This window comes from Artemia sp. Qi Xiang Cuo, chromosome 6 (genome assembly GCF_049724085.1).
Source record: "Artemia sp. Qi Xiang Cuo chromosome 6, ASM4972408v1, whole genome shotgun sequence".
NCBI lineage: Eukaryota > Metazoa > Arthropoda > Branchiopoda > Anostraca > Artemiidae > Artemia > Artemia sp. Qi Xiang Cuo.
Window position 1 is genome coordinate 38,691,258 of NC_142799.1, and position 19,035 is coordinate 38,710,292.

The 19,035-nt window shown below is 35.5% G+C and overlaps 1 protein-coding gene across 1 annotated transcript in view; it reads right to left on the reverse strand.

Annotated features, from left to right (window-relative positions):
• Window positions 1-2,822: 2,822 nt before the first annotated feature.
• Sirt6 (sirtuin 6) overlaps window positions 2,823-19,035 on the reverse strand; it is a 43,051-nt gene continuing 26,838 nt past the window's right edge. The window contains exons 5-7 of the mRNA XM_089090716.1: window positions 17,187-17,360; window positions 10,034-10,157; window positions 2,823-7,261 (exon numbers count right to left, since the gene is read on the reverse strand). Of these exons, the coding sequence (XP_088946842.1) occupies window positions 6,716-7,261; window positions 10,034-10,157; window positions 17,187-17,360 (844 nt within the window). The 3' untranslated portion in view covers window positions 2,823-6,715. The remainder of the gene's footprint in view (window positions 7,262-10,033; window positions 10,158-17,186; window positions 17,361-19,035) is intronic.

A 19,035-nucleotide genomic window follows, 5' to 3' on the forward strand; every position in this document is an offset into this window, starting at 1 on the left:
TATATAATATATTTTTATTGTCTTTCTTATCTTTCCTGAAATCTAGAAATAATTAATGGTCAGAAAGTCCCACTTTGATTTTTTTCGAAATTCAAGACGCTAAATTTCCTGACAATTTCAGAAACAAAATTCAGGAAATAACCATTTTGAATTAAACAAAATTTCAAATTTAACGGTTTGACTGGAGGCACAGAAGAAAAATCACTAAGAACTTGCAAAATCTCATATAGTCTGGTGTCTATTAACAATAATACGTATAATACTAAACAATAATACAATAATACTTTTTTTCGGAGGGTGTTTCAAACAAGGATTTCTTTTCGGGGGGAGGGGTTACACAATAAAACTTAAAAAAACACATAAAAAGTTTGTTTATTCATTTTTATTACATTTTTGCGAGTCATACATACATTTGGGGGGGGGGGGAGTTCAAAACGCGTGTTTTGTTTCGATATGCAATGCGAATTTTGAGCAATGCATTATGGATTTTAGCCACGATGTCGGAACCCTGATCATTTCTGCTTTCCATTCTATCTCGTATTTTAAATCTTTTAGATTCTCGGATGTTAGCAAAACATTCGTGTTTTGTCGCACTTAACATGCGTATGAAATCAAAACCTTGAAGCATAAGCGTGACCCTAGATTAAAAAACTAGCAAGACCTAATCTAAGCTGAACCGCCTGGACTGATGATGTTGAGACTCTTTGAATGTTGCTTTGATCGCGTAATCATCATCTTTTTCAATTACGTTTGTGAGTTTTCTATCTTGCTAAGGAGGGACGTTGCCTCTATAGCAAAAGTATTCTCATATATTTGTTAGTTTGTCACTGTCTTTTTAAAGAAAATTGCACCTTTCTTGGAATTAACTTCCTCCTGTATGACACGTGCGGGTGAGACCGTCAAATAGAAACTCCTAGAATTGTGGATATAGATCCTAAGAACTTGTAGTTTTGCTCGTGTGACACTTGCGTCGTCGATTATCCGTGAGACGACATTTAGAAGATTTGAAAAAGAACGGATAAACATATATTATAATAAGAAATAGATGGATCGAGTTTTTTACTCCAACCGGTGTTTTAATATAGTTTATTGCTGGTCCCGAAGTCTTACATTTAAAAAAGTAATCAAATCTTTTTTTGTCCCTTATATAGCGGGTTAGGCAAGATAAACCATTCTGAAGTCCTTCCAAAATCGCTGCTTCTTACTGAGAGCATCACATAGTGAAATTTTACTTAAAGTAAAATATCACTCGAATTACGAATGCATGACCAAGCATCAATTCCCCATTTACCCGCTGATTTTTCGGATAGCAGCTGGTTTTGTATTAAATCAGGATTTAAGCAGAGTTTTGTTCTATCCCCCTTTATATGGATTATTTTGATGGACTTTGTCTTAAGGAGCACAGGAAAGGCAATGGGAGACCACAGAATCAAATTGGGAGGAGAATCTCTCCTTGACTTAGATTATGCTGATGATTTAAGCATCCTAGATGAAAGTGTGAGCAACATGAATGAACTTTTAGAGGTTTTGCGAGTTCAGGGTGCTTGAATAGGTTTGAAAATTAATGTTAGAAAACAAGTCACTAAGACTAGGAATATGTGAAGATGAAAAGGTGACGTTAAGTAACAAACAGATTGATCAAGTGGACAGCTCCACTTTCCTTGGTAGTAGTATTAGTAAAGACGGTGGGAGCAATGAAGATGTTAAAAGTATAATAGCCAAAGGTCAGTTTTTTTTTCACAGTTGAAAAAAAAGTTTGGAAGAATTGGAATATAGGTCTGCAAACCAAGATTAGAATATAGAAGCTACAGTGATAACAGTGGCCAAATATGGCACTGAAGCGTGGGTACTCCGAAAAGTGGATGAAGATTTGCTACATTTTTTCCAAAAAAATTGCTTAAGGCTTGTTCTGGGTACCCAGCTGACTGACCGTATTTCAAAGAGTAGGCTGTACGAAAAATGTGGTTCAATCCCGATTTCTAGACCTATAATGAGATAGGTTGAGATGGCTAGGGCACGTTGCGCGGATGAAGTATGACAGATTCCGAATATCGTTCTTTTCGGCCAACCGTCAAGGGCTAAACGGAAAGCAGGTCGTCCTCGTCTGGGGCGGGAGGACGTCATAAAGAAAGATTTAAAGGAAATAGAAACTTCCTGGGAGGGTGTGAAAAGGAGGAAGAGCGTGCGTAGCTGTGTTTGCCTCAGGCGGCTTGGTGCTGCGGTGAGTTGTTGTTAGTAGTAGTAGTATTCAACTCATTTTTACACTTGTAACTAATACGGTTCTTTGGCTTAGCTCCATACTAGATTGCAGCTGCCACGACGACCATAATTAATTTTCGTCTCTGGTTTTATAGCTTAAAACTGAAAAACAATACCATCTAAAAGAAGAACCAAAAACTGAAGAACCTCAATCATCCTTAAGAAAAATATGTTTTCAGGCCTTAAAGGAGTGACAAAACAAAATTAGCAACAAAAGTTTGATTTTGTCAAACATATTTGGAAGTGAAGAAAGGAAACAAACCAATTATGAAAAACATAAACTTCTGTGCAGGAACGCGCCCAGGAGAACTTCGAGTCCGCGGAAATAAAATGGAAAATTATAGAAAAAACTTCAGAAATAGTAGAAAAATCGTGAAAATGTCGAAATATGACCCCTCCCCGAAAAATCCCAAATAATAGAAGATAGCACAAATTGATCGGTTCAGTTCCAAATTTGTTTTCACTGCCCTGTCGGCTGCACAGAAGTACTTACATGCTGCTGAAATGACACATTTCCATGTGACCTTAACATAAGCATAAGTCATTCGATTAAAAAAAAAGAACCAAACAGTTTTTAATGAGAAACGAAAAGAAATATAAAACTTACAAAAATAAGAACTCAATCTACATTATACAAACGATTTAAACACTAAATCTACAAGGACTGAAATTCTTAACATATACAATATTTCACGGTCATTTGTAAATAAATATCCCATTTCAGATCGAAAATCACTCTCTTGGATGAATAGTTCTCGAAAAGAGTTCGTTTTCCACTATGGACTATCCTCAGATAAATGATTCAACATTTGCTAAAAGAAATTGTTAGTGCGAATACTAACAGCCAGTTGTATGAACAGCTTTTAGCTCCAACGATCACGAAATTTCCGAGTAACCTAATCCAGGAGGATGTATGCCTTATGGAAGAAGCATGGGCGGAGACTGCAGAGGGGCATAGAAGGCCTGAGAGGATATCCACAACTGAACCAGAGGGGGGAGACAGGAATGAACAGCCAAAACGACAATTCTAGGATAGTTTATTAAGTCAAAGATATATTTCAAAAAAAAGAAAGAAAAAATCTTAAAAAAAAAAAAATTCTACAAATTAGTACTGAAACGAACACACTTCGCAAAGTGAGTTCCTAAAGTTAACTAAGAAGGTTCTAAATAACCACATATATAAAATTTATTCGGGATTCTCTTAGGAGTAACCAATTATGGTAAAAATGAAAATTGGGGACTTTGGCATTAAAACGAGCCAAATCCAAAAAAATTAACTCATGATTTACGGGTTGAAAATATGAGTTTGCTGTCAAAAGAAAAATTCGTAAAGTTATAAGATTTAGCAAAAGCAAAACCCTGCTTTGGTGTTACAAAATAGCTGAAAAGAAGTTCTTAAATTCTTTTGGCCAGTCCCTTGGGAATAATTCTAATACCTGAATCGTCCAGAGTCTTTCCTTAAAGCCAAATATTAAAAATTCCATTTTTTTATTTCAAATTGAATAGTTATGAGTTATTTCTTATCTTGGCATTACTTTTGCACAATCATAGCATTTGCTTTTTAATATAAAATTTCGAATTGGTAGATAAGTCTACTAACAAATGCTCCTTACCCCCTCTTTGAAAAGTGTTTAACTTTATATGGAGAAGAATCCAATCAATGGCATGGTCAGTGAAATGCATGATGAAATTCAACTATGTTCCAACTGTTAAGAAAATATTCTTTTAAAAAAAGTTTCCAGAAGCAGCAAAACTTTCCAGCTCCTTTCCTATTTTAGCTTATTCTTCACTTTCAACGTTTATTGACAATATGTACGTAATCTATTCTTTGAAGTTAAAGATAAGATCTGGAACAAGTCGGATTTCACTTTGGCAGCCGAATTTTAAATTTATTTTAAAAAATATGGGCAAACACGGGCAATAGACATGGGCAAACATTCGGCTCGTCTTTGTTTCGGTTCAAAGTAGAAAAATCCATTTAAGGAAAAACTACAAAGACCATGACTTTTTTTTTTAATTTTTAGCTTATTGGCCGACTTCTCAAAGGAATTTTATGACGACGTTATAGTAATATTTGAATTCGCATACGCCGTTTCAGAAGGCTGAATAAGAAAAGGAAACTGCAGGAATTTTTTTTTATAAAGAAATTAATTATAAGTAGGCTATCTTTAACTTATCAGAAACATTAATTCTGATATTCCCAACACTGCCCCAAAACGAAATTAAAATGTGAAGGATACTATCATAACATTACTAATTTAGATAAGACTTTATCATTAACTTTTTGTACAAACGAGGAAACAGGAAATTTTCGTAAAAAACAAGGAAAGGTTTTTTTTTGGATATTACAGCTCAACACAAAGTTTAAAGGTTAGTAATATCCTACACTTATTAGGCATCCTAACTAGATACAAATTTTTCACTGTTAATACAGCAGATAACCTTGACAACTGTTTACCCTACCCACCATTACACATTGAAATTGCCCTATGCTGAATTGAAATTATCCCTGACAAAGCATTTTCTCCAAAATCATTGGAGGCTGCTTACGTAAAGGACTTCGGTTTAAACTAACTTAAATATAGACCACTTATTTGGACAATACTAAAAACTATGGGTAAAATGATAATGATCTGAACGTTGGGAGGAGAGAGGTGGAGGCACCGGTCCTTGTTGTGAACATGCAAGGGGATTTCTATGGCTCCCTCAAATATTTTGTTCTTAGGTTCTGTTGGTTATTTAAATTGTCCAGTAGATCCCATCCGCCAAAAGTTGGCAGCATATGAGACAATCCTCCGGTTGGAAAAGAACCATGTTCCGATTGCAATTATACTTGATAGCCCACGTGATAGCAACAAAAAGGTGCATGCTTTACCATGCTGGGATTAGATTATAAAAACTACTTAATATTACTGAAGATTTCTTAGGAAGCGCCATATGCAGAATGTTTCAACACAGTGCGCCGCAGGACAACCGCTCACCATTATGTCAGCGACAGGCGGCTCAATGCTGTGACAATATTTTAGTAACAGTAGCCTAGCAAAGTAATGCAGGAGGGGGGATCCGCCTATCAAGTATTAAATTTTATAAAAAGAATTTTACAGGAACAGGATGAATTCTTCAAGATAATGCATGTTTGAGACATCCCTACAGTTTTTGCCCCCCTTCCTTATAAAATACCAACTGGCTTTTTGATTCATACAATTTTTTCGCCTTAATGCAAGCGTTGATACATCTCTACTATGCTGAAATTATAAAATGACTTGTGATCACTGAAGATTTCTTGGGAAGCGTTATAGACAAAAGCTTTGAACACAAAGCGCTGGAGGAAGATTTTTTACTACCATGTCAGTTACGGGATCCAAGCCTGCGACGAGTTTGTAGTATTAATTGCCCATAAAAGTAGTCGAGGAGAGGGGAGCGTTCCATCAAGCATAAACTTTGTAAAAAAGAATGTCTCAGGAACCGCAGGAATTTCTCAAAATGAGGTATGTACGAGACAATCCTACAATATTTACCCCCTCTAGAAAACCTCCTGGCTTTTTGACTTACCCACTTTTCCCAGCTTAATAAACGCTTCGATACATCTAAAACATGAACCTTCATAAGTCTAGCCTTGGCCAGCCACTCTAGTGAGTGTGGATTCTGGGTAACTGGTTCTATTTTAGTGGAAAAAGAAGGTATGTTTAAAGACAAAAATGACACTGTATATTAGCAAATAAGGCTAAAGTGCAATAGAAACGATAATCCACTTCTGGTATTAACAAAAGCCTAGCACGGAATAAGAATGACACCTATTTAGAAGGTCACAGAATAAGGATTTCGAAATGAGAGCCCACTTTGAACTACTTTCACTGACAATGCCATTGATCAGCAATATCAGTCAACTCTAAGCGTTCAAAACTAATGCAGTTTAACAAGTGAGTATGTTAGCCCGATTTGTAAATAATTTCCACGGCGACTTATTAGAGAGAACCTCACTGTGAAATATACAAAATGATGTTGAAGGGTAACAATTATTTATAACAAAAGCTATAGTTGTCACCTCCTCCTTTCATTTTTTTAGCCTTTATTTAATTCAATGGAAGCAAATCTTACTTTACCTTATCGGTTAAAAGCACTAAAAAATGTCACAACAAAACGAATGTAGTTAAAAGAATCACTGCAATAAAGAAGATGCATACAAAAACAACAAGACAATCAATTTTGTTCACGTAGCAATCCTGTTGATAACCCACTAATATCTAATAGTCTTACAGATTGCTTATACAATACAACACTGAGTGGTAACTGGTTCCATCAAAATAACTAACTCTAACAGACTATAAGCATAATACAAAATTTTTGACAAAATCAAATTTTGAAATATATTTACAAACAGATCAAATAAAATGTTTGGAGTTTTGAGAGTAGAGCCTAAATTCAAGTTCAAGAGTCTAAAGAGAATAGAAATTTACTAATTTGCCTCAGTCTTTATATCTGTCTTATCAAGATAATTTTCATTTTTAATTTCGTCCTTTATTGTAGGTTTTTTAGGCTTTGGGATACATACGGTATGAGGACTGGGCAATAGGGAAGAAATCTCTTGTTCCATCTTAATTTTGGAAACACTGCTTGACACTTTTACTCTTATTTCCCCAGCGCATACCTGTCCATTTTTCGGAGATTCTGCAATAACTTTTATTTTTTTTGTTCGTTGTATTTTCACACTGTTTGCTTGTCTCTTCTTTTTATCGCATAATAAATCTTCTTCAACTTCGAAATCCAAGCTAATAAATGCGTCCCTATATCGGGCTGGAAGCCTCTTCGGCCGTCGTTTCCTCTTCAGGGTGGTTTCTAGATCTTTGAGTATTTGGGAATTGATTGTCCATTCATGCGACTCTTTACCTTGGCTTGGATCGAGATCAGACGTATATTCAATTGGCTCAATGTGAAGAATTTTCAGGAGTTTTTCAGCAATTGTATCCACATAAGCGTTAATGATTAGGTCAGCTTTTTTGTCCTGTCAAAAGTCACAGAGAATATTAGTGACTTTCAAATTAACTCCAAATAGTGAAAGAGCGATTCGTAAACAAAGTCTATCAAGTGATCTTAATGATTTCTACAGATTTTTAACGTTAAACCAATTGATTAAATCTTAGATATATATCATCATTCTAAAAATGCTACAATTAATAAAAACTAAAGCCCTCTCTCCCCCCTCCACAAAAGACATTAATAATAAATGTTTTTGTTAAGTCAATTTGACTAGCTTAAAGCTCAAATGGACTGAATATATTCCTATACCTTAGATATTCGAAAAAAGGGTGCATTTCCCAACAAGATTATTGGTAACCCACTGGTTTTATGATGAAAACCCATATTTTATTCCTTGCCAATCCTCTCTACTGTTATTTTTATGAAGGTTATCGACTTCACAATTCAGAAGCTCGTATTTTGGTAAAAGAAACAATTAGTCGGGAGATAATATTAAATAATGCAAGAAATAGATATTAGTTTGAGTTTCAAGATCTGTTCTGAAAAGAAAATCCTAGATATTTTTGGAAAAAAAGTTCAAAATTCAAATAAGAATTATCTAAAACTTACATCCCAGGATAGAATCTAGAAAATAATAGCATTATCAAGATTATTCGTTCCTTTTTCTTATGGTGACAAGAACTTGATCTCTTATTTTTAGGGCAGCTCATACACAACGAGTATAGACATATAGTGATAAAGTGATATAGTGTCGTTTGAGTAGAAAGGACACGCCTACACAAAACCACCGATTAAGCTCCACTCAATCTTATTTTAGCCTACGTGTCAGAGAAGAAAACGGTAAAACATTTTTTGCAATTAAATTATTATTCAAGTTAACTGTTGGGAATTGCTATTGTTTTTTTCCTTTTCATAATTGAATAGTTTCTTTTCCTTTTGTAAAGATTTCATTAAAAATCGACAAAAAAAAATTCAATTCAAAAGGATGTACAAACTTTCTAGCCTAGTACGACAAACAGTTCAAGAGGAGTCTCTTTGAAACAACTCTTTTCAAGATGAGCCCCCTCCTCTTGAAGAAAGACTCGACCTGGAAATATTTATTTGCATTAAAGACTCACCCCCCCCCCCCCCAAAAAAAAACTAAATTAAGACTGCACATTTTTGCGGGATGGCTATCATTCTTAAAGCGTTGTTATGCAAAGTCAAGCTTTGGTGTAGAGACCGAAAAGTTTAGGGGCGGGGGAGAGTATATTCAAGATACCCCTCGATATCATACTATAAACGGTTATGAATTAAACAAAAGACAAAGGAATTTCCAATCATGATTACAGTAGAAGCAGCAACATAATGAAGAGCCCGCCCCATAGAAGCAGAAATTTTAAAAACAGACCTTTAACGAAACTGTTAAGCTAGAGATTTCTCATATATTCTCATATACTTATTTTAAAAATATTTTTATATATTTTAAAAATAAAATTTTCCTTCATGAAAGTAAAGAGCAGCATTAAAACTTAACACTACCATATATGTGAACGTGGGGAGGGGGATGGCTAAGCTACCGTCCCTTATACTCCCACTCTTTATGCTAAGCTTCGGCTTAGAGTTTATCAATATTACAAATAGTATCTATAACATGTTGAATATTTACAGTTTAACTAAACACCCTCGTGTATAAGAGAAAGAGCGACCCGTGCCAGAAAAAATTGAAAATCTTACAATATTTACAAAAAAAGCTTGACGATTCCAAGCATAGAACTGATCAATTTTAAAGTTGCCCTTAAAAATTACTAGTTTAAGAAACTTGGTGTGATTTTATACAAAAATGGAGGAAATGCCTCCAAAAAAATCTCAACGAAAATTACGTAAAGGAACTCAACGTGTCTAAACAACTCTAGATAGAGAGTTTCAAAATCGGATCTAACAGGCAGTGCACCGAAAAATGTTTAAGCGTCCCTTCCCCTTTTTGGTTACAACCCCCACTCAAAGAGAACTTGACAGGATCCGTACCAGCCCAACCTCTCTTCATTTGTAGTAATATATTTCGATTGATTGCGCAATATGAGTGGCGGGGGAGGGGCATATCCTTTCTAATTGCGGAAACAGTGTTTTCAATTGGAGAGATTAGCTTTTAAATAACGAAACATTTTAAAAACGGCGAACTCAAGCATAGAGGTTTAGAAGATTTTTTTTTATTATGTGACGCAATTACAGTCAGATGAGCCTTATTTTAGAAAGCACTGCTAAACAAAAGCTAGACTTTAGCATAAAGAGCAGGGGTTTCAGGCCAGCGGTAGCTCTTCTAATATTTAAATTAGTTTGAACGGGATGTACAGAACGAATAGAATTTTTTTTCAAACGAAGGTAAAGAACAACACTAAAACTGAAGAAGAACAAAAAATATCCTATACATGAGAGGGGCTGCCACCTCCTCAATAAGAGGAATGTGATAATTATTAAAAAATTTCCTTATCACCGCTTGGAGGATGATAGGGCCTATTTAGTCGCATTTTCCTGAAATAATGAATTTTAATATCTATTTCCTTTTCAACGGTAAACAAAATACCCACAGCTGACTGCATCTGTTGCACTGTAAAATGCTTTCAGTAAAGAAGCTTAGAGAGTGGGCGTAGCACCCTGACTCTTGTACGGAATGTTTTCTTAAATTTTACTGTCGTTCTTTCAATTTCTTAAATATATTCTATTTAAAGAGAGCAAAGAGCTACAAACATCAGCAAAATAGTAGGAATAAAACATGGAAAAAGGAGGAGAGTAAAAGAGGAGGTAAATAAAGATTTACGTGTTTTGTTGGTTGAAGATTACAAATGACAAGACGACCTCCATTTTTCTTAGCTAAAAGTGGTAAATTGCCAGCAGGAACAATTTGTAGAGTCGTACCAAAGCAAATACTGAGAGTGGCGGATCTAAAAATAAATAGAAATAATAATGCGAAAAAACAACAATTAAACTTTAACTGAGTCAAAAGAAATTAAGGTAAAGTCAAAAGATTGTAGACCAGGTATTGGTTAGAATGATGCGAATCTCCATACAATATGAGCATCGTTCATAATTTTAACGTTAAATTTCAGTATTTGATATTTTATTAATATTAATACACTTGCCTTATAATAGAACTGGAACCTAGAACTATATTCTAGTCCTAGTGACTAGAATATAATACGTCGCGTGCACATCTCCCCTGTTGGAAGATATTAGCTTTTCTTGAGAAGGAAAGAAAAATCAATACTATCACTTACACTTTATCAGAGGCCATACGGCTCCAATGTTTTATTATTATTCATTTATTATTATTTTTTTTTCAAAGGCACTTCATATGGAAGGGGTGTTCGTAGAAACTTCAAAGGGGGCTCATTCAATTGGAAATCGAGAGTTCTAGCGCCCTTTTTAATAGTCGAAAGTGATTGGAGGGCAACTAGCCCCCCCACCCACGCCCATCATTCCCCCAAACACATCCAATCAAAATTTTGAGATAGCCATTTTGTTCAGCGTAGTTGATTTCCAAATAGAAAATATGTTTTTGAGGAGGACACTACCCCACAACCCTCAGGGCAAGGGTTGTAAGTTATGCCCTGGGGGCATATAAGTTTTTTTAGAAAGCGTTGTCGTAGAAATTTCAAAAAGGACTCATTCGATTGGAAATTCAAAGGGCTAGTGCCTTTTTTAATAGTCGAAAGTGATTGGAGGGCAACTAGCCCCCCCCCCCCAGGCCAACCGTTTCTTTGAACAAATCCATTCAAACGTTGGAGGTTAACGTTGTGTTCAGCGTAGTTGATTCTATAATATAAATAATTTTTGAGGGAGACGCCCCTCTACAACCATTAGGCTACTCGGTTCAAGTTACTCCCTGGGGGAATATAAAGTTTTTATAGAAGGCGTTATTGTTGAAACTTCAAAAAAGGCTCATTCGATTGGAAATTCAATGGGCTAGTGCCCTTTTTCGAAAGTGATTGGAGGGCAACTTACACTCTCACACCCACCTTTTCCCCAAACACATCCAATCAAAATTTTGAGATAGCCATTTTATTAAACGTAGTTTTAAGTTCTGGAAATTAGGTCTTTGAGGATGACAACACCCTCACATCCCTTAGGGAAATGGCTGTAAGTTATGCCCTGGGGGCATATAAGGTTTTGTATAGACAACGTTGTCGTAAAACTTCAGAAAGGGCTCATTCGATTGGAAATTTAAATGGCTAGTCCCCTTTTTAACAGTCGAAAGTGATTCTAAGGCAACTGACACCCCTTCCACGCCCACCATTTCCCCAAACACATCCAATCAAAATTTCGATATAGCCATTTTGTTCAACGTAGTTGAAAGTTCTTGAAATTATATATTTGCGGAGGACACTCCCCCCAAGGTCTTCAGGGGCAAGGGTTATTAGTTTTGGCCTGGGGGCATATATGGTTCTTATGGAAGAAATGCTCGTATAAACTTCAGAGAGGGCTTATTTGGTTGCAAATTGAAAGTTCTAGTTCACTTTTTAAGCGTCAAAAGATATTGGAGGGTAACTAGCTTCCCCCCCCCCCCAAAACCCATTTTTTCCAAATGCATCCAATAGATATTTTAAGATAGCTATTTTGTTAAAAATAGATCAAAGATCATATAAAAAAACAACTCCGGTGTCAACTAAACTCCTCAGGGCCCGGGGCAGGCGTTGTAAGCTATGCCCTGGGGGCATATAAGGGTCTTATGGAAGGGATGCTCGTATTAACCTCAAAAAGGGCTCATTTGATTGGAAATTGAAAGTTTTGGTTCACTTTTTAAGAGCCAAAAGAGATTGGAGGGCACCTAGCCCCCCTCTCCACGCCCTTTTTTCCTCAAATCCATCCGATAAGAACTTTGAGATAGATTTTTTTTAAATAGTTCAAAGACCATATAACGAAAACTCAGGGGTGAACACAGCCCCCCGGGCCCGAAGGCAGGTGTTATAAGTTCTGCCCTGGGGGAATATATGGTTCTTATAGAAGGGATGCTCGTAAAAAATTCAGAGATGGCTCATTCGATTGGAAATTGAAAGTTCTAGTTCAGTTTTTTAGAGTCAAAAGAGGATGGAGGGCAACTAGCCTCCCCCCCCACGCCCCTTTTTCCCTAAATGTATCAAATAAAAATTTGAGAGAGCTATTATGTCAAAAATTGCTCAGAAGTCAGATACCGAAAACTCAGGTGTCATCACAACCCCCCAGGGCCCGGGAGCAGGCGGCGTAAGTTATGCCCTGGGGCATATAGATAGATCCGGATAGATAGATCGTGTATTTCAAAAGCCCAAGAGCCATATACACACAAAAATTTATGAAAAATAAAGAAATCACAACAGAACAAATTGCGAAACACACATTAACACGATAGATAGCGAAAAATACCTTATAGTAATTTATCGAGAAAATAAGTTTAATTCCATATAATTAATAATAATTAATTGTAAAAACTTTTCCTTCCTTCTAATCCCTTCTCTATGTACGCACCAATACGAAATATTGTAGTTGGATTACTACTTCGTAAAATTTTAGGAAGCAGCAAAACAATCCCATGTAAGTAAATTTCCCTTAAATCAGAGAGCACCGGGCACTTTCGGAGAAAATGGCCCAAATCTTCGTCCTCATCCCTACAAAGAGGACATACATACCGACCATCAGGATGTACTATCCCCCTGTCGAACACCAATTGCCTGCTCTGGATTGGAAGGCAATTCGCCCTAAGCTGAATCCATCGACATAAGATCATAGCCGGTAAATTAAATTTAAAATAAATTTCCTCTCCAAAACTAGGTTTAACCTGATTATAATGATACAATGCAGCAGAATTTAAAACCAGCCCTTGCCAATACTGAATTTCTTGACCCTCAAAGATAAATCGTACCTGGCTTACTAAATTTGTCGGTAGATCACGGGAGCCAAGACCGTCATTCCATAAGTAAGGCATTCCCACTCTGTCTAGTAATGACCTAATTTGGGATGGCCACGACGTTTTCGAACCATAACTCAACATCTGATAATAAGCAGCTCTTACTAGTCTATCTTCATTACACCTAATGAGCTTCAACCAAAATCTAAGCATCACAATAGACCTACGTAGTTTTAACGAAAACAGGCCCATATTGTTCGTATGAAAGGGATGCTTGTATAAACTTCAGAGAGGGCTCATTTGATTGGACATAGAAAGTTCGAGCTCACTTTTTAATAGTCAAAAGAGATCCGAGGGCAGCTATGCCCCCCCCCACGCCTTCTTTTTCAAAATTCATCTGATGAAATTTTGAGAAAGACATTTTGTTAATAAGAAAAAATCAGGTGTCAATAGAACCCCCCAGGGCACAGGAGAAGGCGTTCTAAGTTATGCCCTAAGGGCACATATGGTTCTTATGAAAAGGATGCTCGTATAAACTTCATAGAGGGCTCATTTGATTGGAAATTGAAGGTTCTGGTTAACTTTTTAAGAGTCAAAAGAGTTAAACTAGCCCCTCCCCACACTCTTTTTTCCCCAAAACCCGTCCGCTACAAATTTTGAGATAAGCAAGTGTTCTGGAAATTGTTCAAAAAATCAGATAACAAAAACGCCCCCCAGGGCCCGGGGGATAGGCGTTTTAAGTGTTATCCTGGGGGCGTATTTGATTCTTATGAAAAAGATGCTTGTGTAAAATTCAGAGGGGGTTTTTTTAATTGAAAGTTGACGCTTCTTACTCACTTTTCTATATTCACAAGATATCCGATGGAAACTAGCCCCCCCCCCCCACACACCCTTTTTTCCCCAAAACCATCCGATAATTTTTTTATAATAGCCATTTCATTAAAAATAGTTCAAAGGTCAGATAAGAAAAATTCCTGTGTAGACGGAACCCGCCAGGGCCCGGAGGCAGGCGTTATAAGTAATGCTCTAGGAGAGCATGTATTTATTACGGATAGAAGGTTCGTATATACTTTAGGGAGGTCGTATGGTACTTTAAATTTAAAGTTCTCTTTACTTTTTTAGAGTCAACTGAGGTAGGAGGGCAACGAGCCCCCCCTCCTCCGCGTCTCAGATAAATCAGATAAAAATTATGAGATAGACATTTTGTTAAAAATAGTTCAAAGTTCTGATAACGTAAAAACTCCGGTGTCGACACAGCCCCCCCCCAGGGTCCGGGGGTAGGCGTTCTAAGTTATGCCCTGGGGGCATATATCAGAGGGCAACTGGCCCCCTCCCAAGCCCTTTTTCCCCAAATACATCTGAAAAAAATTTGAGGTAACCGTTTTGTTAAAAATTGTTCAAGTACCATATAACAGAAACTCCTTTACGTAAGGTCATTTCGTTAAAAATAGTTCAAATATCAGATAAGAAAAACTCCTTTGTCGAAACATCCCCCCAGGGCCTAGGGACAGGCGTTGTACGTTATACTCTGGGGATATATATGGGTCTTATAGAAGGGATACTGGTATAAACTTCAGAGAGGGCTCATTTGATTGAAAATAGGAAGTTCTAGTCCACTTTTAAAGAGTCAAAAGAGACCGAAGCTTAATCTAGTCCCCCACGCCCTTTTACCCAAAACCCATCCAATAAAAATTTTGAGATAGCAATTTTGTCAACAATAGCTCAAACATCAGATAATAAAAACTCCGAAGATGACAAAAACCCATTTTTTCACCTTGATATTGTTACTTTGATATCAGTTTTGATACTTGGATTTTTTTTTTTAAGTTTGATTTTGAAATAAGAAATTTTTAATCACTTGAAATTTTGTGCAATAAAAAACGAACAAAAATTAATTAAAAAAAACTTCCCGAAAAATAGGTTTTTCAAAGAAAAGTAAAGGCCATTTTAAACTTAAGCTCAGCAGATACAAATAAGTTTAAAAATTCAAACTCAAAACGACCAGAAATTACTATTAAAGAATAAATGAAACCCAAAACGAACAGAAATTAACAAACAATCATAGCAAAAACATACAACAAGTAATAATATAAATGGATAAATAGATCTAATAGAGATTTATGCTTAGATTGAGTATGAAAATCAAGCTTAAGACGAAAAAAATATTTTCTTATTGAAGTATAAATGAGACTTAAAACGAATAGAAAGTAAAAAAGAATCATTGCAAACAACCATACAATAGATGTTAATGTAAATGAATAAATAAATCTTAGAAAGAGTGAAAATTGAATTGAGTATGCAAATCAAGCTTGAAACGAAAAAAAATCAGTGCAAGCAAGAGTTTGGGTATGGTCTCCTTCTCTCACTGTCAAAGTCTACAATTTACTGCATCATTGACCCTATGCTGAAAACTAATATACATTTTGGACTATCTTAGAAAGTATAAATAGAATCAAACTAAATTATTGACGTTTAATGATATTAATATTTGACAGATCCATCAGTTCAAGCATTTATTTCACTGTAATTGTATTTTAATTTTCAATGCCTTAAGAACTGGAAAAGAAAATATCTGCAATATAATCCGTTTTCCGTTAAGCGGCAATGACGCAGTAGGCTTTTGGTTTTTACTTACATTTAGGAAAGGAGGCAGTATCCAAACACTTGTTTGTAGTGAAACTATATTTGTCTTTAACAACTTTAAAAAGAGCTAATAAGATAAACTGAATATTTAAAGTATAGCGATATTAATCCCTGAAAACTCAACAGTTCAAAATATTAATATAATTTTAATGTTTATTTTCAATATTAAGTACAAAAGAAAATATTTGTCATAAAATTGGTTTTCAGTAAAGCGCCAATGACGCAGTAGGTTTTAGACTTTTAGGTTTTAGTATTTGTATCTGCTGAGCTTAAGTTTGGCTTTTCTTTGGAAAACTTATTTTTCGGAAAGTGTTTTTTTAATTAATCCAAAAACACCCAAAGAAACTATGAAACAAAAACTAGACAGGGGTTAATCGAGTTAGCAATTACCAGAAAATTTTTCACTGAATTCGATGGTTTATTTATGCTTTTGTAATTCTTTAGGTGATTAGGAAAATAAGGTACTTATTAGAACATAGACAAGACCCAGCAGGAGTAACTGCTATAGATCCCTTCCAAAAGACGCAATAAAACACCAGAATTTCCCAAATCAGCAGCAACAGAACATTTATTTCCCACCACATCATAATGTTTGATCAAACAAAAATAACTGATAATTCGGCTGGGCTATAACAAAGTAACAGAGAAATCATATAATTAGTCTCTAGGGGGAATATTATAAAAACAGAGACGAGGGAGAAAACAGATTAAATATTGTTTATCATAGTTTAATTAAATGAAACGGGCCTAGACATTATATATTAGCAATCACGGAGAAGATAAAGAAATTTTGAACGCTCAACCCCAAACAAGTTTGAGCTTAATAAAGAAGTGGGAACGGTCTTAATAATAATAATAAAAAAGTGGGAACGGTCGAAATTAAATAAACTTTAGGAAGAGTCAACGTTCTCTGGGTTAATTAGAAAAAGAAAAAAATTATTCAATTTGTCAAACATAAGAATAAACATAATAGTATCATAACTTCAGATTTGTATCTGATTTTAATTTACTTCACCTAGGGTATGCATACGATTATCTAATAAAAAGATTGCAGTTTTGAAAATATTTGTTTTGGATCATCAAACATAGAGACCAGCACACTGACAGACAAATTAAAAATAAACTTGAATTGCAGCAAAACCAATAATAAAGAAACATTTTTGACTGCTTCACTAGCCAAATTATCTTTGAAAGTTCTTTACCAGAATTGTAAAACTAACCAGGTGGTCAACTGAAAACTGATCGAGCACTTTCACAAGTTCAGTTAACGTTGGTACATAACGTTTTAGAGTCTTCTCGCTGACAAGTAGGGTGACTGTGTCTGTCCCACAGGAGTATAAGCACAAGTAACTATCACAGGGAATAGGAATTGCCCCTGTGGGCAGGTACTTTCTGAATAATCAAGTTTACTTAAGTTACCAATACTGATGAAATAGTAATTGAGGAATACCTTGCATGAAGATCAGCCTGGCGCAAGTCCAACTCAGGTAATTCGTGCTCCCAATCGAGTATAGTATCTCTGAGTACACCTCTACAAGCCAAATTGTTTGATTTTTTACCTGTGCATCGTTTCCCGATTTCTTTCTGTCCAACTGTCGTTACACACGACTTTCTTACCCACTCCCTAAATAAAATACAGATACAAACTTAAAAAAATAAAAACAAAACGAAAACACTAAATAAAAATACAGCACCTTTACTAGGTAATCACTTTATTATCACATTTCCTGTATCACAAACAGATTTATTATCCCCATCTACTTTATTATCCCCATCTACTTTTCTCTAAATGATTAAAGAGAAATAACCTTCACAGCAAAATTCTATTCAATTATCTCTTTTGATTTACTCCCGCAAAAGACCACATTTAAAGTCTTCTCTTGCAGTTGGTAGCACTCGGAGCGTTTTTCACGAAAATGTTAAAAAAGCCTTTAAAAAGCTTTAGCTTTTTTGGGCATTTACACTTTCCACACACAGCTAGCCGTTTCTTAATCCCATTTCTATATTAGTCGTAATTGTTTAATTAATATTTTGTCTTATAATTTCATATTACACTTAGCATCTTTACAAACTTACACAAGTCCTCTTTAATAGCCAGTTTTTCTAGATTACCCTTCATGTTTTAAGTACTAGCATGTAGGCTAGGACCACTTTTATTAGTACCTTTGTCAGGCCCCCCGCCCCCGATGTCAAAATAAGCAATTTTCTGTTATACAACAGCTATAACTGTAGGACCCTCCCTGCAGTAGAATCCTGGCTATACTGACTGCGATTGCTCACAGCCAAATACAGTGTAGCTGCAACAGTATAGTGAAGACCCATATGACGCACCTCTATTGTCTTAACAGAGACGGGGCTTTCTATTGTATCGAAAAACGGTACTACTACGACTGCCATAGGCGACCTGAGGGCAACTGAAAGACACTTTTACTTTATTTCTATCTTTGGTCACATATAGCCTAAGACCCACAAAGGTGTTGTAGTCCTTAATCTGTGATTCAAGATAGACCAGAAGCAATGTGGAATAGACAAAGTAAAGACAAACAGTCATTGCTAACACTAATCTATCCTAAGCAGTTTGGCATAATTTTTTTGGCACAGTTCCTGAAATATTACAAATAGAAAATTAAGCACTAGAAATTAGAATGAAATCCACAAAGAAAAAATCAGTATAAATGAATAATCCGCATCAACAAGCGAATAAAAAGAATCGGCACAAAGGCTAAGCCCCCAAATCTTATGGTTTTTCAGGTATTTTCATACAAATAACTGACCAATTTTAACAAATTAGGCCTTCTCTCTGATATTTATTCATGCACGAGCCTGGCTTAAGGTCGTAAGTTACAAAATCCAGCATTTCATAGATATTCATTTCTTAACTTACATAACACTCTTAAATTCAACTCTCAAATCTATAATAGTCTTCAAAATGTTTTTTAAACTTTCTTTGAACTCACATGAGGTTTCATAAATAAAGCTGTTGACCTTTAAAAAAGGAACCCTGATTGTTTATGGCCGAGCGTTCACCAACTGAACGGTTCACAAAAACACTACTTACATATTTCGAAATATTAGTAACAAAAAAAAAATTATTGACAGCTATCCTAGCATATTCACCAGGGTACAAAACAAAATTAGTTGATGCTACAAAATGTCAAAATGATTTTGGCTATTAAATATTTAATAGGTTTTTGAGGAGCTAGTTAAACCGATTTTACACTAAAATGTACTTAAGTAAATTCTCCATACTCAGTCACGGATGCAAATTCAAATCAACTTGAATAATTTCTTGACCAAAC